The sequence below is a fragment of the Poecilia reticulata genome, chromosome 8 (genome assembly GCF_904066995.2).
Source record: "Poecilia reticulata chromosome 8, P_reticulata-male-v2, whole genome shotgun sequence".
NCBI lineage: Eukaryota > Metazoa > Chordata > Actinopteri > Cyprinodontiformes > Poeciliidae > Poecilia > Poecilia reticulata.
The window spans coordinates 3104602-3117404 of NC_088837.1; the positions used below are offsets into that span (position 1 = coordinate 3104602).

Below are 12803 nucleotides of genomic sequence, written 5' to 3' on the forward strand. Positions count from 1 at the left end.
AATTTTTTATTACAATTTGTGATAGTCTAATTCTAAAATCAGAACATATAAACTGAACCAGATCATCTGAATTAAAGTGTCATTTAGAAACTTCATGAAAGCTGGATGAGCAAACTATATATTTCAGCCCCATTGTACTTTCAATTTTTCAAACATAAAAAATAGTAGGAACAACGGCTCTCTTTTAAATTTGCATATAATTCTAGTCTATTTCATCAACTGTATCACATCTTAAACGTATTTAAAAATTACCTTTATTTTGTTTTGATATGAATATAACACTGAGTGACTGTAAAGAAACACACAGCAGTGAATCTGCAATAGAATGAAATGACACCGATCAGAGTTTTGAATGGGAATAAATCAAAATCTAGACTTAAATATCCAACAGGGTTTGCATTTTGGCTTCCATTTTGGTTAAATATTTACAGTGTGGAGTTTTGTGTGTTTTGGACACTTGAGGTTACATAAAAAAAATGTCAGAATCATTTAAAAATAAAATTGTTTTTATTCAGGCATGATGCATAAAGTCCAAGACTTAAACGACAGTGTAACTTTAATTCTCTCCTCTGTGATTAATTTGTCCTCAGAAAAAGCTCCTGGTTCCTGAAAAATAATGCACAAGTCCATAAACCATACAAAAATTCAGAAGAGAACTTGCTGTTTGATCATCAATAGGTAAGAAAATGAATATAATGGTGAGAAAAAATTTTACTTTACTTCTGTTTCCCTTAATAGCTGGTTGTAGTCCAATTACCTACCACCAGAGAGAGACATGCACGTCTTTTCATTCGCTAATAATTTTCTCATACTTATCTTTAATATTTCTTTTACTCAAAAACATTAATCTTGATGTCGACTGGGAATGTAGACAATAATCAATGTATTTATTTATTTTTTTTATTTTAGCTGTGCATTAAATTACAGCATTGTCAAAAGTAAAGTGAGATGACCCGGTTTGTCCCATGACGGTGAAAGAGTAAAGTTTAAAAAAAAGTGACAAAAAAACCTGATAAATCTGACCTCTTCACCTTTCTGCTGCCATGGCTCTCACTCACATCTCCTACATTGAAGATCTTTGAGGAAATCAGGAGTGCTCACTCAATCCAATAAATATTCGCAGGCCTTTTCAACATACTAGAGCACTCAGCGTTCTCAAAAAATAGATTTGTTTTCTGTTCACAACAGACAATAACAACTGTTACATTATGTGACATCTTCATCCATATATAGCAGTTCCTTTCTGTGGAAATGCTATATATGGATTATGGAAGATTTACTCAAAAACCTTTTTATTTTTTGTCAAGGAATTGAAATTTACTGAACTACATTCAAAGACAATGGACAGGTTGATTGTGATTTATTTAGATTTTTTTTTTTTTTGCTTTCAGGACTTTTAGTTTTAACCAGCTCTGACATGATACTTTCCCTTTAAACAAATTCAATAACTTCATGGCAGCAAAATAGTCAGAGCCCTTTACATGTAAATATATGATTTTATTGCAAATATGAATCAATTTACATCAAACAAGCAACTATTGCTGGACTACATTTATCATACAAGAAGCTCTCAGACATCATTCACCTCTAAAGCACAACAACCAGCTTTTGCTTCATTATTACAGAAACTGCATCATGTAATTCCCCAACAACTGGATACGTGTTTAATGCTTTAGCTCTCTTTCATATGTACACAATGGAAAGTGGGATTTTATGATGATTTCTCAGAAAATTAATATTTTAGATCCATTAATTAAATCTACTTCATAAATCGAGATGTAGCAAAAAATATCATTCAGTTGTCCTCGATTGCACAAGACCTGAAGCTGCAGCAGGTGTTTTCCCCGATGAGGCAGGAAGAGGAAGAACTTCCTGCTCTTCGTTAGGCCCTGGTGGATTTTATCCTGCAGTACAGCGTCATGGAGACGATCATGGCACAGATCTGAGGAGAGCGGACATAATATGAGTTCATGAACGCTGAAGAGACACAACGGAGAATTATGGTCAAGCTAAGAAAATAAAAATAAATTAATTAATTAAATTATGAGAATAAAGTCATCAGGTTTTGCGGATAAAGTCGTACGACAGTAAAGCTGAAATAGTACGAGAATAAAGTTGCAGAATCACGACCCTGTTCTGGTAATATTATGAATTTATTCTCGTAATTTTATAGTTATTCTTTCTCAGTATGGCCCTTATACAACTAACATAATGAAATTACTTAATGAACTCTGAACAGATACAATACTGTCCAGGGACCATGCTAACAAAAAAATATTTAAAAGATTTGCGAGAATAAAGTTAGAAAATTATAACTTTATTCTCATAATATTAAGACTATTTGCATGTCATTACAACTTTATTCTAGTATTTATTCTTGTATGACTTTGTTCTCTTAATAATATCTTTATTGTCAGAATCTTACAATACTATGACTTTGTTCTCGTAATTTATTTTTTGATTTTTGATTAGCATGGCCCTATTCTGCTGTATGATAGTGAAGTTATGGCCTATATATAGTTTTTTTTCCCCCTATAACTTGGAAGTTGGGGTCTTACCTCCAGAGCAGCGATCCCGAGACCAGCGCCGACAATCACCACTGTGTTTTTATCAATCAGCATCTTGATCTTTGGGAAGCACCCATCTGCGTTCTTTTGAAAGTACAACACAGAAGTTTTAATTTACAGCAGATGTTAATGAATAGTAACCAAATTACTAAATATCACATTTTCTCCTAGCCTCAAAAATCCTACTTTTGCAAGTGCCACAGTTCCATTACATGGGCTGCTGTCCGGGCAGCAGTGTGGTGGATAGGAATTGATGTGCGCCGTATAATACGGGGAATCCGTAAAGTCTGTGTAGTTGTAGAATCCACAACATTTTAACTGCAGAGGGAGAGAGAGAGCAGACCAGATGAGCTGTGGGGAAACGCTGTGAAGGAGAACTCATCGTAGGTTCAGACGTCTCGTGTACCGCGTCCATGGTGGTGTTCCACAGTCCAGTAATGTCAGTATTGCTGCCATAGTCTTTCTGGATGTTCTTAACGGCTGCTTTTCCAACCTTTCCAAACAGGGCATCAGCCTAACAAAAGCGTACAATATTAGATGTTACCTCCTGTTCACGTTATCTTGTTATGAAGGACACTTTGTCTGAGTTCCATCAGTCACTTACCTGAGGTCTGAAAACCAGAATGACCACCACTCCCGCAACCTCAGCGATGAAAACCAGCAAGACTATCATGAAAAACTGGAAAGAAGGTCAGATTAAAAGGTATAAATGATGGCAGTTTATTAAAAAATATATATACCTATAAATTAAAACCTGCTTGGAACAGAAATTTTTATGTTGATAAATTAACTTTTTGAAATAAAATGCCGACACTGGGTTGTAATTGCCTCAAATATTTGAATGACAACATTGAAGTTGAGTTTCTCCCAGTTACGAGTCTAAAATACTGTAGGATTTGCTAATTGTTGTGATGCTAATCACTATTAACATCTCATCTATCTGATGTGTTTAAACACTACTGGAGGAAGACCTCATTATGAATATGCGTCAATAAGATTTGAATTGTTGTATATAGCATATACTTGGTACCTGCTACTTCCCTTACGTCTTTGTGGTGGTAGCCATGCTGGATACTAAACTCAGAGATTTCTACATGAAATGTTAATTTCTGGATGGGAAGAAAATTTGACTCCAAAAAGCAAACAGAGCTCAATATTCCTTTTTAGAAAGGTAAGACCTGAGTAACCACCGTGTAAACTTGACACTAGCTTAGCTTAGCATTAGGATGGATTTTGGTGGTGTTTTCAAGAACTTAAGCAGCATTGATGACTAGCTTTTTCTGAATGTTCTGTATCCATTACAACTCTGGTTGTACAACTCAACTAAAGCTCAATCTATTAAATGTACTATGTTATGTGTTTGCCTTATTTCCCTGAGCTTCATCTTTGTGTCTTAATGTCCGTTTCAGAACTAGAACTAGTTTTAAACTTATGCATGCCATTATGTCGCCATCTACTGGAAACAAGTGGCTATTGTACATAGCTGTCCACCACATAAAATAAATCAGACAAGGAAATATCTTGTGAAGGAGATCTCTCCTCTAAAGTTTATGAAAGTTGTAGCGTAATTCAGTAACAACAGGCCAACAAAATGCATATTACACCATAAAGTGGAGTAGCGGTTAGCACTGATGCCTTGTAGCCAGAAGGTCGAATCTTGACCTTGAGACTTTCTTTTTGGAGTGTCTATCCAAGTCTCTTTGCTTCCAAAAACATACATGCCAAATTTATTTGTCTCTCTTAATTACCCTTAGAAATGTGTGTGTGTTTGCATGTCCAATGTCCGTCTGTGTTGCCCTGGGTTGACCTATTGACCTGTCCCAGTGATGGGCCTGGGTAAGCAGGTATTTGTAATTTGATTTCATTTCACCCTCTACATAAGGAGAGTACAACTTTTCCCAGTTTAGCATAAGATAACTATTAATTATTGTTCTTTATTAGACTGTGAGAGTCAGAAATGAGCAGCAAAATGTAGCTGAGGCATCATGAGGTAAACTTCATGATGAATTTTATTTAAAAAAAAGAGTTTGAATCACTCCTAGGCAAAACTGTGTTTATTTTTGTGGTTTGAACACTTTTTGACTGCACTTTTTCCTTCCACTAAACCTTCCATTGTTATTGTTGTTAGACAAAGTATTGTGTGAGAAGCAAGCTTCATTAGGACTGACCTTTTCTGTCTTGCTGTTCTTGTGGAGGCTATCAGTGGCTGTCTGCTGGACAGCTGTGACGTTACCTATGTTAGTCATAATTGTGTTGACCATAATATAACTTTTCTATAAAAATAATCCACTTTTTAGTTGTGTAAAGTGAAATAAAGATATTTAAGGAAGTAGAACTTCGGATTATTGTTAGCTGATTCGCCAATATCAGAAAGACAAACACAAAATGTGTCACTTTTTAAATTGCACTGCTGGAATAATTACTTTCTGAGGATGTACCAGTTTATTTCATTGCACTTTTTTTTGACAAATGGGACTTTTGATCTTTTGACTTTTGAAATTTCACTATTTCTGAAATGGTGAAATGTGACAAACGCCTACCAGCAGCAGCATGCACTTGCTCTCCCTTATGGCTCCACAGCAGCCCAGGAAGCCGATGACAACCAGCAGGCCACCGATGGCAATCAGCAGGTATCCCACATTGAGCACCTGATGGATTTCCGGAGGAATGTCATTGATTTTCCCGAGGAAGCTGAAGATGGAGCCACTGTCTACTTTCACCCAGATTCCCACGCCCAGGATGGCGACCCCGGCCAGCTGAACGGGAGAGAAGACGGAGTTTTAGAGGAGAACTTACACCGCCTGGGATAACAAGGGCAAAACAAACAAAAAAAAACTGATGCAAAATTACTTGAATACTGGAACACTACTGAATGCCAACTGTGTCAATTCACTTTGGCTGTAAAAACATGAGGGGAATTTAAGTTTCTCAGTGGGATTATAATGAAATGACACCACAACCGTAAGGTTGACTAATTTTTAGCACCAGTTATCTGCATCTTTAGCCTTAGAAGCTTAGATTTAACTCTTTAAGTTCTTTGAAAATCATTCTGGTTGAACTATAAGATCAAAGTTATACACAGTCAAATTAATTAAATCAGAAAATACGTCTCGTGTAACAGATCAAAGTCTCTCTAGAAAATAACAACCTTTGTCAGATATTAAACATACTTTTCATTTAGTCCCCTTCTATGGTTATTAAAAATACTTTTTATAGGTCTGGTATAATATTCTAATTTTAAACGTCATGTTTTTATTAGCTCTAAGTGGAAAATTATCAGATTTAAGAGGAATAAATGTTTTCAAAAGTGTGTAGTTACACACAGATGGATGTTTGAAAACTTTGTAATGTTTTTTCATTTGTGATAAAGTTCCCAAAATAAATGGGATTCTCAATGATATTCTAATTTGTTGAAAGCATATTGCTAAATGAACAAAGAGAAAAGTCAAGACATAAATTAAGACATAAATTCCTTTTTTTCCACAGAAATAATATTTTGATTAAAAATTAAAGTTTTCTGTGACATCACTATTTTTTCTACTTTGTGTCATTTTCCTCACAGATCCAGTTTTAGACGACAATTTTAATGGATAGAATTTGGGATCCATGCATTCTTCATCATGGCCACCAGATGTCAGTATTTGCTGCACGGTGCTCCTTTAACTTCCTGGAAACCTGAGAGGATTCGGACTGCAGACTCTGCATCTGGCTGACTCAAGTTAAATATTTGGTTAAAACTCACTAACCCATTCAGACACTGTAACGTCCTATTCAAATCCTCCTGGGTGTCTTTCACAAGGAGGTATTGATGAATGTGTCATATTCATACGTCCTCTCTCTATATTTGTGTGAATTTTTTGTAACGAATAGTTTTGACTGCGGCATTGTGTGACACTACATGGAGGCCTCACATACACACACATACACACATTTTCATGACTATCTTTGTGGGGACTTTCCATTCATTTCTACAGCCTGACCTTACCTTTATCCTAACCCTAACCAAAACTCAATTCACACCTCAGTCCTAAATCTAACCCCTGACCCAAAAACAGCGTTTCCCCTTGTGGGGACCAGGCTTCAGTCCCCACTAGCAGCAGTGGGTCCCCACAATGTAGTATGTGTCAGGAAAATGGTTATTATCAAGTTGTTACAAAAGTTGTTACAAACAGTTATTACAAATAAATGCACACACACACACACAGATGTTCCTGTGAAATTAAAAGCTAAGTTTTAGTACAAAAAGTCGAAGCTACTTACGAAGATGATGCCATTAAAAGCAATCATCATGCCTTTGAGGAATCCAAAACACCCCATTTTTCCAGCTGATGATTTCTATAAAGGCAAAAAAAAAGAGATATTTTGACATTAGTCAAAGTTTTATTCTTAGATTTGTCAGTATTTTCATCATACGTCTTGTCATCATGACGACAGAATACTTGCATTTGAGTATGAATCATCTCATCGCTATGCTACATTGTTGAACATTTTGAGATAAAATGTGCTACATTGTTGAACACTTTAGCCTTTGGGAGAGGCCCTTTCTGCTGTTAGGTGAGAGAAACAGGACAGGAATAAGGAAAATATGTCGTAACTCTGCTTTTTATACCTTTTTTGTGAGTTTCATAACCATTTAAAGAACTTTAGTCCTTTATATAGCGTTTATTACTCTTCCTTGAACGTGTGGGAGAGGAAGGATGACGATACAGGAAGTATGCTTCTCTGTTTTGCTCACATTTTTTTACAAGATCCTTCAGAAGAAAGATATTTTATTTTTATAGGGATATTTTAGTCAGTATTATGGAAAATGTTTGTAACACCATCCTATTTATAGTGATTTAAGATTTGATCTTTATCAGTCAGTTAAGTTAGAAATAACAACCTTTTCCTAATAATCATACAACCAGATGTTCTATTAATAACCTGATTACATTTTATATATATATATATATATATATATATATATATATATATATATATATATATATATATATATATATACTGGATCATCAGTTACAAAAGCAGCTGATGAATCAATGATTCAAAGTAGCTTTAATCATTGATTAAAATGATTAAAATTAAAAGTAATTTTAATCATTGATTAAAATTATTAAAATTAAAAGTAATTTTAATCATTGATTCATCATTTTCCAGTTGTCCATTGTTAGGAATCCACAGTAGGCATTGGGGAGAGTTGTGGTTATGGATGATAAATATGATCTAAAGGCAGGAGGTCACTCATTTCTGATTTTCTTTAATCAGAAGTGGAAAATCTCTCAACATTCAAAGGAGTCGACTGCAGTGGTGGGAAGTAACAAAGTACAAGTACTTCGTTAGTGTACTTAAGTACATTTTTTGTGTATCTGTACTTTACTTATATAGATTTAATAATGGATACTTTCTACTTTTACTCCACTACATTTTACAGTAAGTATCTGTACTTTCCACTTCACTACATTTCTACAAAACTGTCGCGTTACTCGTTACATCCAAGTCGCATTGAGCTTTTTTTCCGTTAAAATGTGAAGTTCAGGAACTTAACGTGGCGCCGTAAAATCCAAGCAATAACGTGACTTATGTGTCTGTTGTCACCCATCACCTCCACCTTTACTCGCACACGGAGCTCCAGACATGCGCAGTGGTTTCCTCTGAGCGGGAGAAGATGTCTGTCTAATCGTCAGTAATATAATAGCGTTGCATAAATGATAGATATGGTGACATGTAAAATCAGCAGCGCTTCACTTTCACAGACTTTTAGCGTCACTTGGAAGGAAAACTTAAAGAAAGGTAAGCTCCGTGGACGTGATGCTAGCAAGGCTAGCTGTATTGAGACACGTGTTACATCTGAGATGAAAAAAAGTTGTCACTCATGCGCTGAATTATTGTGTGGAGGTGTTGACTGAGGTGTCTCATATATGGGACAACGCTGTGACCAAAGTGCAATATAGTGATATGACATTCAGGAACGATCCAATTCTTCTGGACAAATCTTTACCAACTCCTATAGGACTGAAGCCTCACTGAGAGCCGTTCTTTGTTCTTGTAATGCTCTGCGTACACTGCAGTAGCTATTATTTTGTTTCATTAAAAAAGAAAATATATATATATATATATATATATTTTATTGGCGAATAAATAAAACAACAGCGTAAGAACACAGAGCATGCTCATTGCTCGTTGTTTTCGTCACCTATCATGGTGGCAGACGTTGCAGCAGGAGGGAGGATGAAAACAGTCACGGTGCTCCTCCTGCTTGGTTACTTCTTGCTTATTGCGCCTTGGACAGTGTTCATAGTTGAGCGTTGCTTACTGTTAATTGCTATGTTTAATGGTGCAATTTAATGGTGCAGACAGTTGTGGTTTCTGACATCGGCAATATGGTCAACCGCCCAGGGCTTTATATTTCTAGGGATAGCAGGAGACCTCTGCGGATTGTGGCACAGAGATGAAAGCAAAACAGAATGAAGAAGAGTTTTAATTGATACTGGTTACATTTATTTCAGCTCTAAGTATTTAATATCTAGGTGTTTTATGGGAATGTGGATCTTTCAGATCAATTTGAGAAGCAATTTTGATAGGTGCACTTAATTTTATTGTGTCATGTAGCGCGGGGTGCTGGTCTTGGTCTTGATTTGGTCTCGGGTTCGGTAGTCTAGACTACAACTCTGCTATGTGGCTCCTTGCTTCCATGTCCTCCACTGCCCACCCTTTCAGTTGGATTTCTTTCAAAATAAATGCCACTAGTGGCAAAAAAAGTGAAGTTCATGCTATGTTAGGACAGGAGACCAGATGTTTCCATCCTTGAAATTATGATGCATAGAATCACATATCTAAGCCTACTTCTATGTTACAGAGTAAACACAATAAAAACATGCTTATCTGTGATATTGTTCATTAAAATGGCACATTTCTAATGTATTAAAATTAAATACGATCGGTGTACTTAATGATATTATCGATTAGGTAATGTATTCAGCAAGTACTTTTACTTTTAATACTTAAGTATATTTAAAAGCCAGTACTTTTTTACTTTTACTTAAATAAAATGTTAATGTGGTACTTTTAATTTTACGTGAGTACATTTTTGTCTGTGTATTTGTACTTTTACCTTAAGTAAATTTTTTGAGTACTTTCTCTACCACTGGTCGACTGATACAGAGATAAGAATCACCAGGATTGAAATGGAGTTTAATTAAACAGATTTAATTAAACTCCCTGACGGCCCCACGGCAGCCCAGGAAGCCGATGGCGACCAGGAGGTCACCGATGACGATCAGCCATTTTATACCATTTTGTAATGGCATAAAATGGAAGCAGGAAGCATGTATGTTTGCTCATATTTATGTACTTCTGCATTTTTAAATTGTGTCCGTTTGAAAAGGGTTAAAGGTCAGTTTGACCCTTCACCAATTCATACTCTTATTTCATTACCAAGCGTAACCAAGCTGACTCATACACTTAGACCATAGCACAGCAGCTTGTTTTTGTGTGTAGTTAGGTAATTTTATCAAACATGACAATAAGTAGTCATAAAATAAACTCAGTTTAAACTTTGCATTACAACACAATTCAGTTTAAACTCCGTTTCGCCCAGTTGACTATTTCTTAGGAACTTCGGTTTGGAAGATGTTATTTTTAGTCCTAAAATTACATTTATCACTGGATACTATTAGTATTGTATTGAAAAAAAAAACTTTAATTGGTTATCAAAGCAGGGTCCAAACGTCCCACTGATGGGTAGAAACTGACACATTGTCAGAAAACAAATGTAAATAGATGAAGTTTTAGATTTGTGTATGGAAAAAATTACATTCAAAGCAAACAAAACTGAAGTATGAAATGAAAAGGAGGTGAAAGGAAAAATCACCCCAACTAATATATAATGGCTACTGATCAAGAGTATTAAACATTTATTTTACAGGTATAAAATAAAAGTAGGAAATAGGAAGCGAGTACCAAATGGGGATGTAAACTGATCCAAAAATTATATCAGCATAAAACAAATACGGCACTGAGAGAAGCTTCATATGCGTATTTCTTATGTATCTACATTTTTCAGTGTTAAAATATTTCATGGTAACTCAGAAACACTTAAGCACTTTGTCATCAGCATACATAGAAACACTAGCCTTCCATCTCACACCAACTACTCGTCCAGAGTCACTTTAAGATTTTCTCCTCTGAAAGCTTTCATGTCTTTGGACCTCCAAGACGGGGAAACAGTGCTCTTTGTGTGGCGCAACATAACAGATAAATTGTATTCCCAAAGACAATGACAGGGCAGATCCCTATTGTCTACAGTAACAAGCTTCTTTTTAAGAACAACAATCCCCCGTGACCTCTTATCACCTAGATTGTTGTTTATGTGCCTTTCCTACAAAATGTGGAGTTTATTGTTTGGTCTCTCAGCGGAAAGCCTTGAGTTAATCATACGTTCACCGGTCGGGGGGTGTACAAAATGTAACCAGCTGTTACCTGGACAGCCCCCGAAACTCCAGCAATGTTTTTCCTGCTCAGAAACCTTTCCTGCTTCCCTGTGGTCAGCACTTGAACTCTGACACCAAGGAATCAGCTAAGTGATGTATTAACAAGTTAAAGTCTCACGGAAGTCCCATCGCCTCGGCAATGTCTGGAAAATGACCCACAAGCAGAAAAAAAAAAACAGATTAGAGATGCAAAAATGCAGGTGCTTGTTTGATACACCATTAAACAATGTACCAAGAATAAAGCACAGTTTTGCGATTGCTCGTCTGGCGTCGGGAAAACCGAACTGTCTCCTACTTCCATCAAAAACAAAGATGGATAAATCTCAAAGGGCTTCATTCAGAGGCAAGCAGGTTCCTGGAGACAAAGGATCATTGTTGGATGGATCCCTCACCATGCCGCTTCAGATACCAAGACTGTAAAAACACCAATCGCATGAACCCCTTCCTTCCACAAGCCTAAAGTCGCAAAGTTGGGTCGCTGAGAGACTCACCTGCTGAAGTAGACGTCCGGTGAGAAGCTCTGTGGTTTGCTTCAGTCTCTACCTTCACTACTGAGGCTGGTTGGCTGTTGCTGTGGGAGAACACAGTGAGGTCACAGGAACACAAGATCGCTCTGTCTTCAATAAATGACCCAGAATATGTTCACTGTCTCTTTAGTTTCCCTCTGCCTTTGTCACTCTGTTGCGCACAAAAGAGCCTCTGGAGTACTTTCTAAGCAGTATCATGTTATTTTGAGGCTACTGACTGGTTACAGCTACTAAGAAGGGGAGGGTGGGTGGAGTGGGTGTGACCAAAGCAGCTGAGTAATAACACATCACCATGGAGCTGGCCGCTTTTAATTCCACAGGGAGGGAAGGAAAGAAGGAGGAAGGTAAAACTCACCTGTGTGCCGCCACACAACCTATAGCGGGCATGCAAATGACCAAAGGGCATGCAAACGATGAAAACATATCTGTCTGCTTTCCAGTGGGCTCCATGAAACACAGCTTTAGTTTCAGACCGAAGTTTCAGGAAATATTAGACATGTTGTCTATTAGACCAGACCGGTAGATTTTAAATGCACAACGAAAAGAAAAGAGGAATGTTCGTGTTCGAACAGTTGTTGAAGTAATGGTGTCATGATGGAGTATTGGATAGCAGGTTGTCTGTGGTTTTTTTATTACTATTGAATGTACCCACTGTCCTCCGTCTCTTTTGATCTTTTTTTGTTCAGCTCTCTCAAAAATAGCAAAACCAACTGCTATTACTGCTGTTGAATTGGTTGGGAATGTGAAGGGAAGGGTTATTTTCTTTCCCATAGTAAGTTCCCCTGGTCCGGCGCCTCTGGGATGAACCTCCTAGAGGATTGGCCGCTGCCATAACCTTTGTTCTCTCCTTGTTGTTCTCTTTCATAAAAAGTACCCCTGGTTCAGTGTAGCCTTTATGGGTTTCCCTTCAATCCCTAGACTTCTGTCCTGGTTCTGCCAGAAGTTTCTTTTTATAGAAAATAAGTTAAGTTCTACTAAGGTTGGGCGAAGAGGAAGAAGTGTGATTTGTATCACACATTTTCAAATTTATTGGTATTTGATATGATATCCTCATTGAACAAATGGTAGAGAAAATAGTAAAATTAACAATCCTGACAGCGCGGACAGTTTTTTTTTAATTGTCAATTAGAATTTGTCGTGTCAATGATTCATGAGAAGTCTTATCACAACAAGAAATGTATCTTGATAAATGATAATTGATATGACAAATGATCATGCCTGCT

General features: G+C 36.7%; 1 protein-coding gene across 1 annotated transcript; it reads right to left on the reverse strand.

Moving 5' to 3' along the window:
* Window positions 1–1476: 1476 nt before the first annotated feature.
* Window positions 1477–11796, reverse strand: tspan34b (tetraspanin 34b). The gene is made up of 8 exons (XM_008415334.3): window positions 11545–11796; window positions 6828–6902; window positions 5108–5323; window positions 3172–3246; window positions 2974–3081; window positions 2754–2885; window positions 2559–2651; window positions 1477–1942 (listed from the first exon to the last, which is right to left on the reverse strand). Exons 2-8 carry the CDS (start codon window positions 6882–6884, stop codon window positions 1883–1885), a joined length of 741 nt encoding a protein of 246 aa, XP_008413556.1. The 5' UTR covers window positions 6885–6902; window positions 11545–11796; the 3' UTR covers window positions 1477–1882.
* Window positions 11797–12803: the final 1007 nt, after the last annotated feature.